General features: G+C 39.1%; 3 protein-coding genes across 6 annotated transcripts in view; 2 read left to right on the forward strand and 1 right to left on the reverse strand.

The window, feature by feature from the left end:
• The window catches only part of LOC103384526 (ER membrane protein complex subunit 3-like), a 629629-nt gene that overhangs the window by 537901 nt on the left and 75250 nt on the right, over window positions 1-16478 (reverse strand). The gene's annotated exons all lie outside the window — the stretch shown is intronic.
• Window positions 629-11021, forward strand: sgk2a (serum/glucocorticoid regulated kinase 2a). Of its 2 annotated transcripts, none has more exons than XM_008318057.3 (13): window positions 629-792; window positions 2776-2813; window positions 3126-3181; window positions 3415-3472; window positions 4954-5037; window positions 7118-7249; window positions 7341-7453; window positions 7780-7816; window positions 8240-8326; window positions 8413-8508; window positions 8717-8872; window positions 9025-9114; window positions 9417-11021. In XM_008318057.3, the coding sequence occupies exons 2-13, from the start codon at window positions 2799-2801 to the stop codon at window positions 9570-9572; spliced, it is 1080 nt and encodes a 359-aa protein (XP_008316279.1). In that variant the 5' UTR covers window positions 629-792; window positions 2776-2798; the 3' UTR covers window positions 9573-11021. The 2 variants fall into 2 exon arrangements, with proteins under 2 accessions (XP_008316279.1, XP_024915437.1); XM_025059669.1 differs by lacking the exon at window positions 629-792 and adding an exon at window positions 1337-1513.
• Window positions 14402-16391, forward strand: LOC103384517 (zinc finger BED domain-containing protein 1-like). Its single transcript, XM_017035671.2, is given in 3 exon segments — window positions 14402-15271; window positions 15551-15672; window positions 15674-16391. Coding segments are annotated over 3 exon segments (1536 nt in total). The 5' UTR covers window positions 14402-14405; the 3' UTR covers window positions 16222-16391.

Consider the following 16478-nt stretch of genomic DNA (forward strand, 5'->3'; position numbering starts at 1 on the left):
CTATTGACCATATTGTCATCAACAGTTGGCTGTGGTGGTGAAATCTCCTTTTATGTCCTCTCTTTGTATCTTAACGTTCTGTTTCAGGGGCCAGAAAATATGACCAGCCTACAGTCGGACAGTCAAATAAAGGAACAGTGGGAATGTTAAAACACTTCAAGTATTTAATAAAGTTGTATCTTTGGCTTCTTGTAGGTGTGAAGAGTAGAAGTAAAACACATGGAATAAAAGATGATTTTCATTTTTACACGATTAAATAGATTAAGTCAAAGTGATGAATGTAGTGCGGGTGATATTTAACAGCTTTTACAGCATATATTGAATAATGAATTGACTGGTTAGTTTGTGTCTAACTCAGTAGTCTTAGTCAACTATTAGCTACTATCTATTTCTTATCCTACTTCAGTTATCTTCTGCCAAACACCTAGTATATCTGGCTAAATTCAGCTAAATCCATTTTTGCTCCATCAGCAGCTAATTCCTAATTTTAACTAATGGTCCACATGAGGTCAGTGTTTACACCAGAAAACAGAGATGAACGTGTAGTCAGAAAGAGAGAGAGAGAGAGAGAGAGAGAGCTCCACCTCCTCTGTACACTCACACAGGTGTTCTTTAAACTCCTGTGTCTCTCCATCAATGATTCACTTGGCTGACTTGGTCCTCCCTGTGTGTACGTGTGTTTGTGTTTGTGTCAGATCAACTCCAGCGCAGCAGCTGAGTCTCCTGGAGCGTCGCTGCTCCAAGTCTCTACAGTCCACAGCAGTGACTGCCTTCACACTGATCTGCACACAGGTGAGGAAACTGCACTGATTGGACTCTGGTCATCATCAGGTTGTGTGTCTGTGTGTGTGTGTGTGTGTGTGTGTGTGTGTTGAAGAAGTCAGAGGTTGTGGTCTGTTGTCACCTGTGACCTGCTGCAGCCTGGTGTCTGCAGATCAGTCTCACTGAGATGTTTTGAAAGTAAAACTGCTGTGAGATACTGAACCTTATCAGGCTGCCGCAGTGCCACAGAGCAAACCATATGTGAACGTGTTCTTCTTCTTTTAAACAAATATTAGATTTTAGATTTAGAAGTTGAATTCTCCTGTCACGGTAAAATGTGATTGAACAGCAGTCGATCCTATCTGTGGAAAATGACTGATAATTCCTGAACACCTTTTATGATTCAGTGGAGTAGAGGGACAGTAAAGGTTGACCTTTGCCCTCATTAAATTATTAATTTATAACTCTCCAGGGAAGCATCAGAATATTTCATATCATACAGCCTTTAACTGCAGAGAATGGAGCGATTACATGTGATTGTTCACAGGTTCTGTTCTGTTTTTTTCGTCCTTACGTTCGAGGTGGTGATTTCTTCACATTGTCACAGCATTGACAAAAATATGACTGTGCTGATTTAACTTCACACTTTTTGCTTTCCCCCCTCTGGATTAATGTATTTCTGAACTAAATGTTCAATTGTTACTGCTGTTGGCGTTAGCGCTGAAGTCAACCTGGATAAGTTTAAGCAAAGGTAAGAAAATTAGTAAAGTTCTCACTTAAATTATTTGTGGACCATTTCAGTGATGACCAGAAAATAATTTGGTGCAGAAGTTCATGACCTCATGTGTGAAGTTGGGATGATTGTAATTAGTTCAAGTTGTTAGACGTTGCCTGGTTGTTGCCAATGGATTCGGTTTTTAGAAACAAATAGAAGCCAATAGAAATAATTTCAAGGTTACATACAGCACATGATAATTCTGTGAATTTCTTTTTGCTGAAAGAGAAAATGTAGAAGACCTTTTTTTTTTTGCATGTGGTTGATGTCTCTCTGTGCGTGAGAGTGAGTCCTATATTTACAGCATAAACAGTGTCAACATACCTAATGATACAGTCACTAAATGCACACACAAACACACACACAAACACATGCTCACACTCACAGTGTCCTTCATCGTGTCACTGTCGTCCATGAGCTGCTTAAACCTGAAAGTCCGGCTCCTCTGAGTTCAGGGGTCTCACAGTGAGGTCAGCAGGTAATTTGGAAACATATACAAACACACAGGACACGGGCAGTTATTCTTGGTCAGACTCACTGGTGACTTCCATTCATGCGGACAGCTTACCCAAAACACTAGCCCGGACCTCAAAGGCAAAGTGTGCAACATCATCTGTTTACACTCTGTTTAAGTCTCTCCTCAACTCCACCTCTGTGTGAGCATATAAAGAACACTGTTGTGATGTTCTGATCTCTGAGTGGAGAGTCCAGGTTCAACTTCACTGTTTCATGTCAAACATTTTCCTGGTGGAACTCTACATTTATGTTTAGGAATAAAAAAATATAAACACTGGTCATGGACACTGGTCATGGACACTGGTTGCTGCAGTGATAAGAAGGCTTGCCAGGGGTCGCATGGAGCTGTCAAGATAAATCACCTATTTTTTACAACACAAGGTTCACTTCACATATGTTAAAGTTTTGTTTAATGACACAACATTTTATTGTTTTAATTGGTTTTAGCTTTAAAATTTACCTGCCTTTTCTTCTTCTTTTGGTGTAAACTGTAGCCCCATGTCCTTCAGTTCTGTCACTGTCACCTACTGGGTGCATTTTTGGAGTTTTGTGAATTCCACTTAATAATGGCCACAAAACAATGCAAATGCATACATTTCTGACTAGTATTTCTTTAACATAACCAGTAAATGAATACATTCATACAGAGTGAAAACGACTTGGAATTTCACTTATTAAAAAGACGGAGAAGACATTTCTTTTTTTCTCTCTCTCCTCTACAGTGGGACTGGAATGGATATGAGCTATGGCAGACTGTAATGTAAGTATTTTTAAAAAATATTTTTCAAGACTTGCAAATTTTATTCAAAGAGACTCTTTCACACCACACCAGCTGTTGTCATAACATTAAGTTGCAAAAAGAAAAAGGTAACTACAGATGCAGGCAGCAGTGAATGGGCCTACGGACCAGATTACTGAAATTTAGTTTTGAAAATGTAGGGGTCAGAAATTACCAAATAGAAGGCTAATGGTTGTGGCCCCATATATTTACATATATATGGCCACAGAGAATATATATATATATATTTAATTTTCCTTTGTTTTTTGTGTATTTATTTATATTCCGTTGCAGTCACCAACCTCCTCCCCTCATGATGACGTCAACCTTGGGCCTTCAGCAAACCCACAGTAAGTAGCTGTACATTTTTGGACCATCACTGTCCTTGCTATTGCCATGTGTAATATTTGTGTAAAACACAGCCATCCATCCATCCACTGTCAGACAGTTTAATATCACTGATCTGGATTAATGACTGTGCTCGGAGTGTTTTATTGTCAGACTGGTTCCTCAAGTTACTCAGTGAGGACAGTTTGTCATTGTTTATACATTATTTAATAGATTACTCTCTTTCTTCTCCCAGTGCCAGGCCCACTGACTTTGACTTCTTGGCTGTCATTGGCAAAGGCACTTTTGGAAAGGTAACAGTGAAACAGTTACTTATTCATACTGCACCATTCTTCCATCTGTCCTAACCTGTTCGTCACAGTCAACCCCAGAATTTGAATGTGGGTCTTATGTGATTGCAAGATAGTCAGAAAAGTGTGTTCCATGTGGGCTGCAGGCCCACTGTGATGTCAGTCCAAGAGTGAAAGTGATCCTGCCAACATTACAATGACATTTTATACTAACAATTCAACATCCAAGATCAAACCAGATGTATTCAGGTGTATATGAAACCTATATCCAGGTATCCAAAGTCATTTTGCTGTGTGTATTGACCATATTGTTTACATTTCCTTTAGTTATTTCCAATATATTTTACCATCAAGTATTTGTATTTAGTTTTATTATGTCTTGGCTCGGCTTATTCCGCCACCTGCTGACTGCACCAAAGTATTTCATCTTTGATCCACTTTGAAGCAGTATAATGACAGAGTTGATAATAAAACGGAGCCGTGTCTTCTACTGTAGTTTGATCTATTCCCTTAACCCCAACACGCTGCCAGCTTCATTAAACATTAACCCTATTGCTCACTAAGGTTTTCACTAGTTATGGGAAGACCGACTTTTTTTTACTGATTCAACGAATCTTGAACGAATCATTTTATTCGTTTTACAGCAGGTGGCGCTTTAGCCCTATTGTGGGCGTTGTAAAGAAGGTTGCGGTTCTCCGACACTAAATACTGAAGGAAACGTGGTTTGCTTCCGCTGACAAAGTCTACGAAGTAACCAAAATGCCATAAGCAATTAAAACCATGTGAAAACCTAAGAAATAAAAACACACCACAATGTGAAGATGAATGAGAGCAAAAGAGACCCGAGCTCTCTGTCACGTGACAAATGAAACGAATCTGCGACAACAAAGCGAAAGATTAGTTCACAGAGAATGATTCGTTCGTAGTGAAAGATTAGTTCACAGAGTAATTCGTTCGTAGTGAAAGATAAGTTCACAGTGAAACTATTTAAAAAGCTGCGTAAAATAACCTTTATATTATTTTTCTCTATGGTTTTGGTTCAACCTTCACCATTTTATTCATGCGTGTTTGAGGGCAGAGAAAATACACAAAAACAAATCAAATTATAGTGTAACCATTACCACCCAGTTTTGTTTTCATTTACTGTATTTTACACCCAGGGTTGTAATTTCATTTTATTTTGTGTTTTTATTGTATTGACATGACAAAGAGACAGTGGTAGAGTTTGGCCACAGATACAGATTGTGTGGAAAATAACAGGAAGAATTAAAAAAAAAAAAAACTTTTAAAACCTGCATAGAAAGTACAATCTCGCCTCGTGCTCGTACCGGCCTCTCCACCCTGGACTACTCACATCATCTGTTTTCCACTGACATCCAGTATCTGTGTTGTGTGCTGATCTGACAGCTGTGTGTGGTGATGGTAGCGCAGATTGTTTACTAAACAAGCCCCTAACAAAAAAAAAAAAAAAACCCTTCATGCAGGTGCTGCTTGCCAAGCTCAAAGCTGACAACAAATTCTACGCCGTCAAAGTGCTGCAGAAGAAAGTGATCCTGAAGAAGAAAGAGGTGAGTTCTGTCGCCCACACTCCCTGGACACTTCAGAACTGCTCAACTGTTTTTATTTTTTTAAATGTGTGATTCAAGTTCAAATCACAGAAGAGAGCCGTGTGATTTAAAAATGTGCCTGGGGTTCTAGGGTTCCTTCTTTGATGCTTCAACTTTAAAATTTTATACAAAAAACTTTGATTTCACAAAACCATGTATTTTACAACAGCTATGCTAACTGTATGCTAACAAATGTGTAAAGTGTCCACACTAAAAAGGACTATAACAAATAAAGTTAGTGGAAATATATCTGACACAAAGTAGTTGTAGAGTAAAAGGTTAGTACAATAGTAAAGAAATAATTCACTAAAAGATAATACACAAGTATTATAAATAGACACGATGATAAAGGTCATCATAAATCATTTATGAAACATGCAAAAACATACTGACAGAACGATATGGATATCTAAAAGTTACAAAAAAATAGATACAATTTGGCAAAGATAATGTCCCAGATATAGCTAAAAGCTAACAGAAATAGTATTCAGACAAAAAAATAAACCAAATATGCCTATAGAAAGAAAATATTCAAAATTTGACAAGCTAACTATATTAGCTACTATTATTAAATGTCAATTTAAAAGTATCCTAGTAAGTTTAGTTTAAGCAAAAGTTTAAAACTTTCTAATTTTTTTCTATATCTTAGAAATAAAAGTCAACATTGGACAAAAATATACTGAAAAATCTCAGAAAGTTTCCTTTAGTGATCAAATAAAAAGTTGGATTTACTTAGTTGTGTCTCAGTTATACATTAGAGATAGTACAATATCTAACCAGGAGACACACTGTTCTAAAAGAAAGTGTGCAGTCAGACCTTAAGGAATGATTGTGAGGACAAGCGTCTGTGGTTGTTGTTAGTAAACAGCACTTGTACTCGGCAGCATGATCTGGATCTTATCTCATCTACAGTCTGTTCTGTACAAAGGACATTTTTACAACTACCCAGAAAATAAACAGTGACCTCAGCATTAGCCTGAGAACTGCCTGAGATAGTCCCATTAAACACACTGCTCTCTTTTGGTCATTTCAAGTGTCTGTTTCTACTCCTGCTGTGGAGCGTTTTGTTGACAGTCTTTTTTATCTTTTTGTACTATTTAAAAAGCTGCGTAAAATAACCTTTATATGAAACCTATATCCAGGTATCCAAAGTCATTTTGCTGTGTGTATTGGCCATATTGTTTACATTTCCTTTAGTTATTTCCAATATATTTTACCATCAAGTATTTGTATTTAGTTGTATGTGTTGTCTCGACTTATTCCGCCACCTGCTGACTGCACCAAAGTATTTCATCTTTGATCCACTTTGCAGCAGTATAATGACAGAGTTGATAATAAAACGGAGAGAGTTCGTAATGAAAGATTGGTTCACAGCGAAAGATTAGTTCACAGTGAAACTATTTAAAAAGCTGCGTAAAATAACCTTTATATTATTTTTCTCTATGGTTTTGGTTCAACCCTCACCATTTTATTCATGTGTGTTTGTTGTTGTTGTTGTTGTTAGACAGAAGGCAAATTAACAATGAAATCAAAGCTAATTCATTGTTTTCATGTAAAAACTGTGAAAACATCAAATACCACAGTTCTTACTCCTCCTTATTTGCTTCAAACACCAGAGGGCAGAGAAAATACACAAAAACAAATCAAATTATAGTGTAACCATTACCACCCAGTTTTGTTTTGATTTACTGTATTTTACACCCAGGGTTGTATTTTCATTTTATTTTATGTTTTTATTTTATTGACATGACAAGGAGACAGAGTTTGGCCACAGATACAGATTATGTGGAAAATAACAGGAAGAAGAGAATGACGTCATTATGTTCACTGACACAGGACATGAATCATCAGATAATAAACTTAAACTTAAAATAAAAAAAAATGAACTGAAGGTCATAGTTGAAATCAACCAAGAAGAACAAACGGTTCTTTCTTCAACTGTATTTCCTTTTTCTTGGCAAATTTTAAAATTCAACAGCCACTGAAGGCTGTAAATCTATTGTTTTCATACATTTATTCAGTTTTTATTCTTTCCCTTCAGCAAAAGAATATTATGGCAGAGAGAAATGTTCTGCTGAAGAGTCTCAAACACCCGTTCCTGGTTCGACTTCACTACTCCTTCCAGACCTCAGAGAAACTCTACTTTGTCCTGGACTATGTCAACGGAGGAGAGGTACGTGTCTTAAATGGACACATGAAAAAAACATTAATGTATCACTAAAACTGCATTTATGTTCTCCATCGGTGTCTTTGTCTCGGTGCAGCTGTTCTTCCACCTGCAGAAGGAGAGATGTTTCTCCGAGGCCAGGGCCAGGTTCTACACTGCTGAGGTGGCCAGTGCTATCGGCTACCTTCACTCTCTCAACATAGTTTACAGGTAACACATGTTTTGGCAAGTTGCACGAGTACGAGTCAGTCAAACAGGGAGTATGTCCATGCAATTGTCAAGGTCTTACAGGAACGGGAGAACAGTAATGAGCAGCATCTCCCATCAGTGAGACATAAGGTCAGGCTGGTCATTTCAGTGTTTTTCCACTGACTACGTGAGTTTAGTAGTCAAATGGTGGATAATAGCACAGAATATAATTTTGTCATAACACACGCAGTTACGGTGATTATTTGTTTTTCTTTATAAAAAACATCTGATCACTTGAGGAGTACTCCAGTTTTACACTGATGGTCTGCTTCTTTGACTTTCCACAGAGATCTGAAACCAGAGAATATTCTTCTTGACTCTCAGGTCAGTCAACTTCATTCCTACAGACCAACGTCAGTGTCAGTTGACTGTGGAAAACTGTTCACCTAACATTTAGGGCCGTTGAACAATTGGTTTTAGTAATCAAGATTAATCAACATTTCTCAAATATGACAAATAAAACAAACGTATTTTCATACTTGCTTTTATTTGTGACTATTCCAAACGTTGGAATTATTCATATAGAAAAATGCTATATAAAATAATGCTAAACTAGTTCAAAATGTTGCTTTTATGCAAATAATAATATGTGTTAACTCTGTGTGTTAATGATAAGTTGGGTGTCTAGTGTGCATTATACTGCTCGTGTTAAAATATTAAAAAAAAAATCAAATTAACACAACTAACTTGTTAATTTTGACAGCAATATTAATACATATATATATATATATTTTTTTTTTTTTTCAGGGTCATGTGGTTAGAACAGATTTCGGCTTGTGTAAAGAGGGTGTAGAACCAGAGGGAACCACCTCAACCTTCTGTGGAACACCAGAAGTGAGTTAAAAAAAAAAAGTTTCTCCTGTTGACTTTACCTTACTGAGTTGAATTACAAATGTACTTTCTTTTTTGGATATCTGCAGTACTTGGCTCCAGAGATTATTCGCAAGGAACCGTATGACAGGACCGTGGACTGGTGGTGTCTGGGAACTGTGCTCTATGAGATGATCTACAGTCTGGTGTGTGTCACTTTGGGTCATGTATGAGTGCTGTCAGCATTGACGTAACGTGTTGTTGACGTGTTCAGTGTAAACAAAAGTATTCTTAGCCCTTGTGCATAGTGCCGACGGAAGAATTGGTCAGATAGGAAATTTCAAATTTAGAAATTACAAATGTGGAGGACAAAGTGTTTGATGAATGCTGTCTGGATCTCTTTCTCTGCTGCAGCCTCCCTTCTACAGCCGTGATGTAGGTGAAATGTATGATGGGATACTCCACAAACCTCTGCACATGCCTCCAGGAAAGTCTGACGCCATCCGCTCTCTACTGGTGGGACTTCTTCAGAAAGACCCACACAGACGCCTGGGCTCCATCGCTGACTTTGTGAGTTAGAAAATAGTTTCCCAGACAGTTCACTAGCGGACATGGCTCTGTGGTTTGACCCCAGTTTCTTTTTATTGACTTGTAAATGTGGTGTCTTTATATGAAGATGTGTAAACAACATATTTGATTATTTTCTCTTTGCAAACGTACAGTTAGAAATAAAGAACCACATCTTCTTCACTCCCATCAACTGGGACGACCTCTACCATAAGAGAATCACTCCTCCCTACAATCCTAATGTGGTGAGTGTCCGAGTGTCCAAACCCAATAATGTTTTGACACAACTAATTTTATTTATTATACTTTATAATATACTGGGTGCTTAGACTTAGGATTTTTAGCTCTCATAAAGTAATGTTTGGATTTTCTTAGCAGAGTTTAGAGTATACAGTATTAGAAAATATATATAATATATATATATATGTATTACATTTGATAAATATGTTTAACTCACCTATTGTCCTGTACTGGTGTGTAGGTTGTATGAACCTCTCCTTAGAGGAGAGAAATGATCTCATTATTTCCTCATCTTCTCATTTGTCAGAGAGGACCAGCTGACACGCAGCACATTGATCCAGAATTCACCAGAGAAATGGTTCCCAACTCGGTGAGTCGGACTCCGGAGTTCAGTGGCAGCACCAGCTGCAGCAACGCCTTCGTCGGATTCTCCTATGTGTCCAATGAGGACAGTTTTCTGTGAGACACTATAGAACCTCAGCACATTCTGGAAACATCAGTAACTACAGCAGACTTGTCCGTCGACCATGATTGACAGCTGAGGTATTTAAGATTTTTTATTAGATGCCAGAAGAACGTTGGGTTTATTTAGGCCTTACAAACATCTGAAGAACACACCTTAAAAAACACCTGCTGTAATATTAGTTAGTAAGATAATGTTCCAGGATTATTCATTAATGAACCATCTGTCCGTATATTTGCACCTTTTGTCTGGTTGTTTTCCCAGGTATGCTCCGAGGGAGGAAGTGAAGCTTATGAAGATATTTGTGGTGAAGTAATAAAGAGCATGTAATGTTGTTGTTTTTAAAAAGGCATGGAACCATGTTTTTATCTTCGTTCAGATTCAATATAGTCTTTGTATTTATCTTAAAGCCAGGGTGGGATGATCACTGCCAGCATTTGTACTGTATATCTGATCCATGATGGACAGTGTTTCATAACTGAGAATGACTTTTATGGAATGATGAAATGACACCAATCCTTCTGCCTTAATTATGTAAAATTCCAGTCCAAAATAAAAAAGAGGTGATCAATTAATTGAAGATATTTTACTATTGCAACAAATGTTAAAACTTGTATTGTTGGTTTATTCCAGTGTGTAATGGCTTCCTGTGTTGTAATTTTTCTTTTACTGTTCTAGCCTGAGAGGGCACACAGTGATGAGTTGTGTTTCCTGATACTAACCAGCTAAAACAGACCATGGCGTTACAAAACATTACACACAATGTATCTATATAGACAGACTTAGCTGTGAAGAAGGACTCTGCACCATCGTGGTTAGAATTTTACATCCCCCAGAAATGAAGTTAATGATAACTAGAGTTTGAGGTTGGCTGTGATGGATCATAGAGTAGAAAATGTTTGTCATATGTTTTGCTATTTTTTTTGTTCTCATTCATAAATTAACATAAAATATTGTTTTCCATCTGATGTTAAACCTCAATCTCTGCAGCCAACATCTGTGTGGGAAACAAGCTCGTGTGGCAAATGGGCTAAAAAGCAGGATGCATATATTTCATCTGGGCCATTATGCCAATAGAGCCCACATGATAATTCATATGACAATTATACTCTGTAGAGTTTGACCTACTATGATTTGCCCACACATACATGCCAATATTTCTTATTTTCTACATAGAAAAGGTAATAATAAATCAAACGGCTGTCAAAACATTGACGTGCACTTCTTAATGAACCATTAAACTTGACGTAAGCAAAGCAGAAACAGTGTGTGACAACTGTTTTCAACGTTGTTCCATGTTGCAATAGTTTAACTGTTGACTCTTATACTTAAATACCCACACAATTTCTGAACAATGTTTTTGGTCTAATAAGTCTCCATGCAGTTGCAAGTTCTATAAACTAATGTAACTAATGTGTAGCTAAAATGTTAAATAAATCAGATAAATTCTGATTCTGTCCCTGCTGTTTCTATAGCTCCTGTTATTCCCGTGAAAAGCTGGTGAGAGCTAACAATACTAATTAATTAATATTAAACTACAACTCCCACAATGCATTTTTATTCTTTGACCATGTAGTTACGGCATCCTACCACTAGATGTTACAATGGTACATCATCGACGTAAAACACTTCAACAACATATATGTTACGCTGCATTAACGTAAATGTTGTATCTGTCTGTGGCTCCGGGATATTATTGATTATTAGATGGTGAAGAATGAAGGAATATCTGCTGACACTGACTTACTTGTATATAAATGGGTTTATTACAAAAAAGTACAACGTCAAATCAGGCACCAAGGTCTGCCTGGAGAGGACTCAAAGTTAACGTGGAAATCTTTGACCACCCTCCTCTCTTTTCAGGACCTTTGACCTAGGGCTCCCTGACCTATGGCCACTAATGGAACTCTACAAAGCATCAAGTCAAACACAAATGAAGTCTCGTGACTTAAATATTCGTTTATATTGAACTCACGAATCACTCTCTGCGAACTAATCACTCACTGTGAACTAATCACTCACTGTGAACTAATCACTCCCTGTACTTGTGGATATTCTCAGTCATCCAGGTCATCATAACAATTTCAAAAGCAGTTTTAAGTGTTTTTAAGTGTTTGAGTACATGTATTTCTCTATCCACCCCAAAAAGGGGGGTGGGGGGGTGTTGGAAAAAAGTGGCCAAGGGCTCGAAACAATATGACCTTTAAGTGGTCATGTGTTACTTCCATTCAAGTAACACCAACGACCCCCACTCAGAGGACAGGGAGGGGGAACAATCCACCATGGTGCCAACGACTCACATGATGACTTTTTTTCAAGTCCAGTTGCCTACTTTTAAAACTGCTTTTGAAATTAATCACTCACTGCAGACTAATCACTCACTGCGAACCAATAACCCTCTGCGAACTAATCACTCACTGCAGACTAATCACTCACTACGAACTAATCACGCGCTGCTTATTAATCACTCAGTCCTTAGTCCCGCGAGTAATAAGCACCTTCCGGACGGTTCTATAGTGTAGCGGGTAGCACGCCACTCTGAAGCTGCGAGCAGAAAATCCTGGGTTCAATACCCAGAGGAAGAACATGCTTGGCACCTGCTGGGCACAGCCTGTTCACAGTACATCTGCTACCAACACAACAATTTCCCAAGTACGGGATCAATATATTACACATTTATTTACTTATTTGTAATGAGTGAGTGGTTCATTCTCAGCGTCCGTCCTCAGGTACTCAGCTCTGATAGGTGTAAAGTGTGTTTGTAAATAAATATTATTTGTATTATTATTTTTGTATTATCTGCCACAAACTAATAAAATATCAAAAGAAATTGTTCATTCATGAAATCGTAACTAACTAGTGGTCTCCGGTTCTTTTAACCTGTTTAATTTTGAAAAAGTATTCATTCAATGAGATTTTTTAAAAGTCTACCTGCCCTAAACATTGCGCTACTAAAGCTTCAGTCTATCTGACAGACACATAACCGTTCAGCGTTGGATGAGAAAGGAGGCAGAGACGCATCACAGAATCTCACTAAATGTTAACTTCAGAGCCTATGATCAAGTGCAGCTCACATGGACCAAGTTTACATCTCGGTTTAAAGAGCATTTTGTCACCCAGTCTGTTAGCGTTCACACTTAGTCAGCGCAAGAGGTTCGCTTGGTTACAGTCACGGTACATGCCGGTGTCGCATCAGCTGTGCGAATATTATGTTTTCTACTGCCTGAGCTAATTGTCGTTTGGCATGAAAAGGTGTTAAAAGTGGCAATTGTTTGACTCTCATGAGACAACGTTTCACCTCGTCACATTTTATAGTCACAATCATATATTATATTTATATAATAATAATATATATATATTTACATTAATTATATTTATGTATATATATACAGTATTTATTTATAGTCTCATCTATAGTCATCGGACTGCAGCCCCGCCCACCCCAACAACACCATTGTGAAGTTTTCGAACGACACAACAGCGGTGGGGCTTATCTCAGGGGGAGGAGACTGAGTACAGGGAGGAGGTCCTGGCCCTGTCGACGTGGTGTTCGGTCAACAACCTGGCCCTGAATGCAACAAAGACCAAGGAGATCATCCTGGACTTCAGGAAGAACAGAGCAGACCCACCCCTCCACATCAACGGAATCTACGTAGAGTGGGTCCCCTCCTCCCCAGGATCGACAATATCAGTCGGAAGCTGCTGGTGAACTTCTACCGCTCCTCCATTGGGAGCATACTCGCATATTGCTTCTCGGTGTGGTTCACTCTCTGTACTTAAGCAGAACGGAGGAGGCTACAGCAGTGGTGAAGACGGCCCAGAGGATTATTGGCGGTTCCCTACCCTCCCCGAAGGACATCTACACTTCTCGATGCCTCAGCAAGGCGAAGCGGATTACTCTGTACGTATCCCACCCCGCACACAATCTCTTTGAATTGTTGCCATCAGGCAGGCGGAAGAACCCGGACCAACAGGCTGAGAGACATCTTCTTTCCCCAAGCCATCATCAGACTGAACTCACACACGCACTAACACATCCTCTCACCGCACCACAACACACTACCTTCCACTCTTGCTGATGTTGTTGTAGTGCTGCTGTTGTTGTTGTTTTGGTGTTTGATTAATTGTTGTTGTAGTGCTGTTGTTGTTGTTGTTTTGGTGTTTGATTAAGTGACCATTAGAGCAGAGTAATGTTTATATGTATATATCTGTGATATACCTGCGGAGAAGCCTTCCCGATTTCGTTAAGTTTTTACTGGCTACTAGGAGTTAAGTGATCCTGTGCCACAAATTGAGGGCTACTGTTATCCAAGGCTCCGTTGGGGCAGTGACCCATCCCCCACCGACCCCCACACATTTACATTAGGTGCCAGGTTAAATCAGAACACAAACATCAAAGGTCTGAGAAGGTCAGAAAAATGAGTGGAAGGAAAAGGAGTGACGTTTGGTACCACTTTAGTTATTTTTCAGCCAATAGAGTCGAATGCAATATTTGCAAAAGAATTTTATCAATACAAGGAGGAAGCATTTCAAATATGAGAAGACATCTTAAAACAGGGCATCCAACTTTAGCACAAGTGAAGGTGGAGAGTGACAATGAAGCCACTGCAGCAGCTCCATATTTCTCCAGCAGAACTTCATCTGGACCTCAAATCACTGCTGTTGCAACACTGGCACCAGCTTCTGCACCAGCAGCACCCACCAGCACCATCACCACCCAAACACCAGTTAGGCCATGGAGGCCACAACAAACACTGATGGGCAATTGCCATAGAAAGCCAAAGGATCCTCTCAGGCAGAGCAAACTGGATGGGGAATTACCTTACAAGGCCAATGGATCCTCTCAGGCAGAACAAACTGGATGAAGCACTGGTTAAAATTATTGCTTATGACTATCAACCATTTTCCATAGTCGAGGACAAAGGCTTCAGAGAATTTTTAAAAACCGTGGACCCTTCATACACTCTGCCTAGCTGGAAAACATTATCTCAAGCTCTACTGCCTAATATGTATGAAAAGCTAAGAGCTGAGGTATTTGTAAAAATCAAGAACGCCTCTGCTGTATGCCTCACAACGGACTGCTGGACATCTGTGACGTCCACAAGCTACATGTCGGTGACATGCCACTATGTACAGGATTTTGTGATGACCTCCCATCTCCTGGACTGTTTTGTCTTGACAGACAGACACACTTCAGCTCACCTGTTAAGTGAGCTGAAGAGAGTGGCAAATGAGTGGGGTGTCAGTGACAAAGTTGTAGCTTGTGTCACAGACAATGCCAGAAACATTGTGGCAGCCGTGGGAGACCAACTGCACTGGGACCACATACCGTGCTTTGCTCATGTGTTAAACCTCATTGTTAGAGCTGCACTTAAAGAGATTCAGGACATATTGCAAAAAATAAAAGCTGTGGTGGAATACTTCCAGAGAAGCACAGTTGCTTCAGACAAACTGAAGGCCATACAGCAACAGATGGGCCAGGAGCAACTATGTTTGAGGCAGGATGTGGCTACAAGTTGGAATTCAACATACTACATGTTGAAAAGGTTCATTGAGGTTAAGGATCCAGCCATCTTCACCCTGGTACTTATCAATGCACCAGTATCCGCACTGTCCACAGAGGAATGTGAAATTGTCCAGGAAACAGTGGACATTCTCAAACCTTTTGAGGAGGTCACCGTTGAAGTGAGCACTGAGAGGTATGTAGATAAAGTGATTAAAGTTTATATTAAATTAGAAAAACTTTAATTAGGCACATCAGTGTACACATAAATTAATTTGACTCCTATCTGACTTTGCTCTAAATGTACATGCACATAATAAGCACAAACTTTATATTTTAAACAAAAATTCTAGTTAGTGATGTATTCTTAACTGTATCCTTATTGTTAACAAAGAAGCATGACGTTGATTTGTAAAAGTACATTGTTATAACTGCTTTTGAGAACACCATTTGAATAATTTAACTTCTTCTTTAGGTTTGTGACAGCCTCCAAAGTGATCCTGATGGCAAGGGGTCTTCAGAGGATTGTTGCTCGCCATCAAAGAAACCCATCAGTCCATGAACCTGTTCAAAAACTGGTGGACAGCCTGATGTCAGAATAGGTTTAGCAAGGTGGAGCAGATTGAGAAGCTTGGTGATGCTACTTGTTTGGACCCAAGGTTCAAAAAGCAAGCCTTTGTTAACAACATGGCAGCAGATGATGCGGTGAAGAGGATCACAGCTGCTGCAGCACACATTCACCCCAGTCACACTGAGGAGGTGGAGGGTCAAGATCCTGCTGCAGCTGCCAGTACTGGGGCCATGGTTTGGGAAGACTTTGATAAGACGGTAATAAACACCAGGCCTTCCAGTTCAACAGATGCTTCCACATCAAGCAGCTCAACTGCTGCCATGATGGAGATGCGGGCCTACCTGGCAGAACCACTTCTGTCCCGCGGATCGGATCCTTTGGCGTGGTGGAGGATGTGCTCACCCGTATATAAAACTCTGTGTGAGGTGATGAAGACCAGACTGTGTATTGTAGCCACATCTGTGCCCTCTGAGAGAATTTTCTCAAAGACTGGGCAGAACATCACAGACAGACGGAACCATCTCAGCCCCTCTAAGGTCCGTGAGCTTGTGTTTTTGAATGCCAACTTGCCTTAGAGCAGGCCCTAAATGTACTTGTTACTGTAACTGTTCTTGCTGGTTTGGTTTACTTAACATTATTCTTATTTGACTTTATTCTTATTTAACTTTATTTGCATCCCTTAGATGTGTGCAGTGTTATGCATATATAGTTAAGTGTGTTTGTGAATAAATACTTAAAAAAATTATATCGACATATTGATTGTGTCATACTGTGCCATATATTAATAAAAATTACAACAACAACACCAATAATAATAGTAATAATGTCACAT

Source organism: Cynoglossus semilaevis, chromosome 10 (genome assembly GCF_000523025.1).
Source record: "Cynoglossus semilaevis isolate Cse_v1.0 chromosome 10, Cse_v1.0, whole genome shotgun sequence".
In the NCBI taxonomy this organism is placed as follows: Eukaryota; Metazoa; Chordata; class Actinopteri; order Pleuronectiformes; family Cynoglossidae; genus Cynoglossus; species Cynoglossus semilaevis.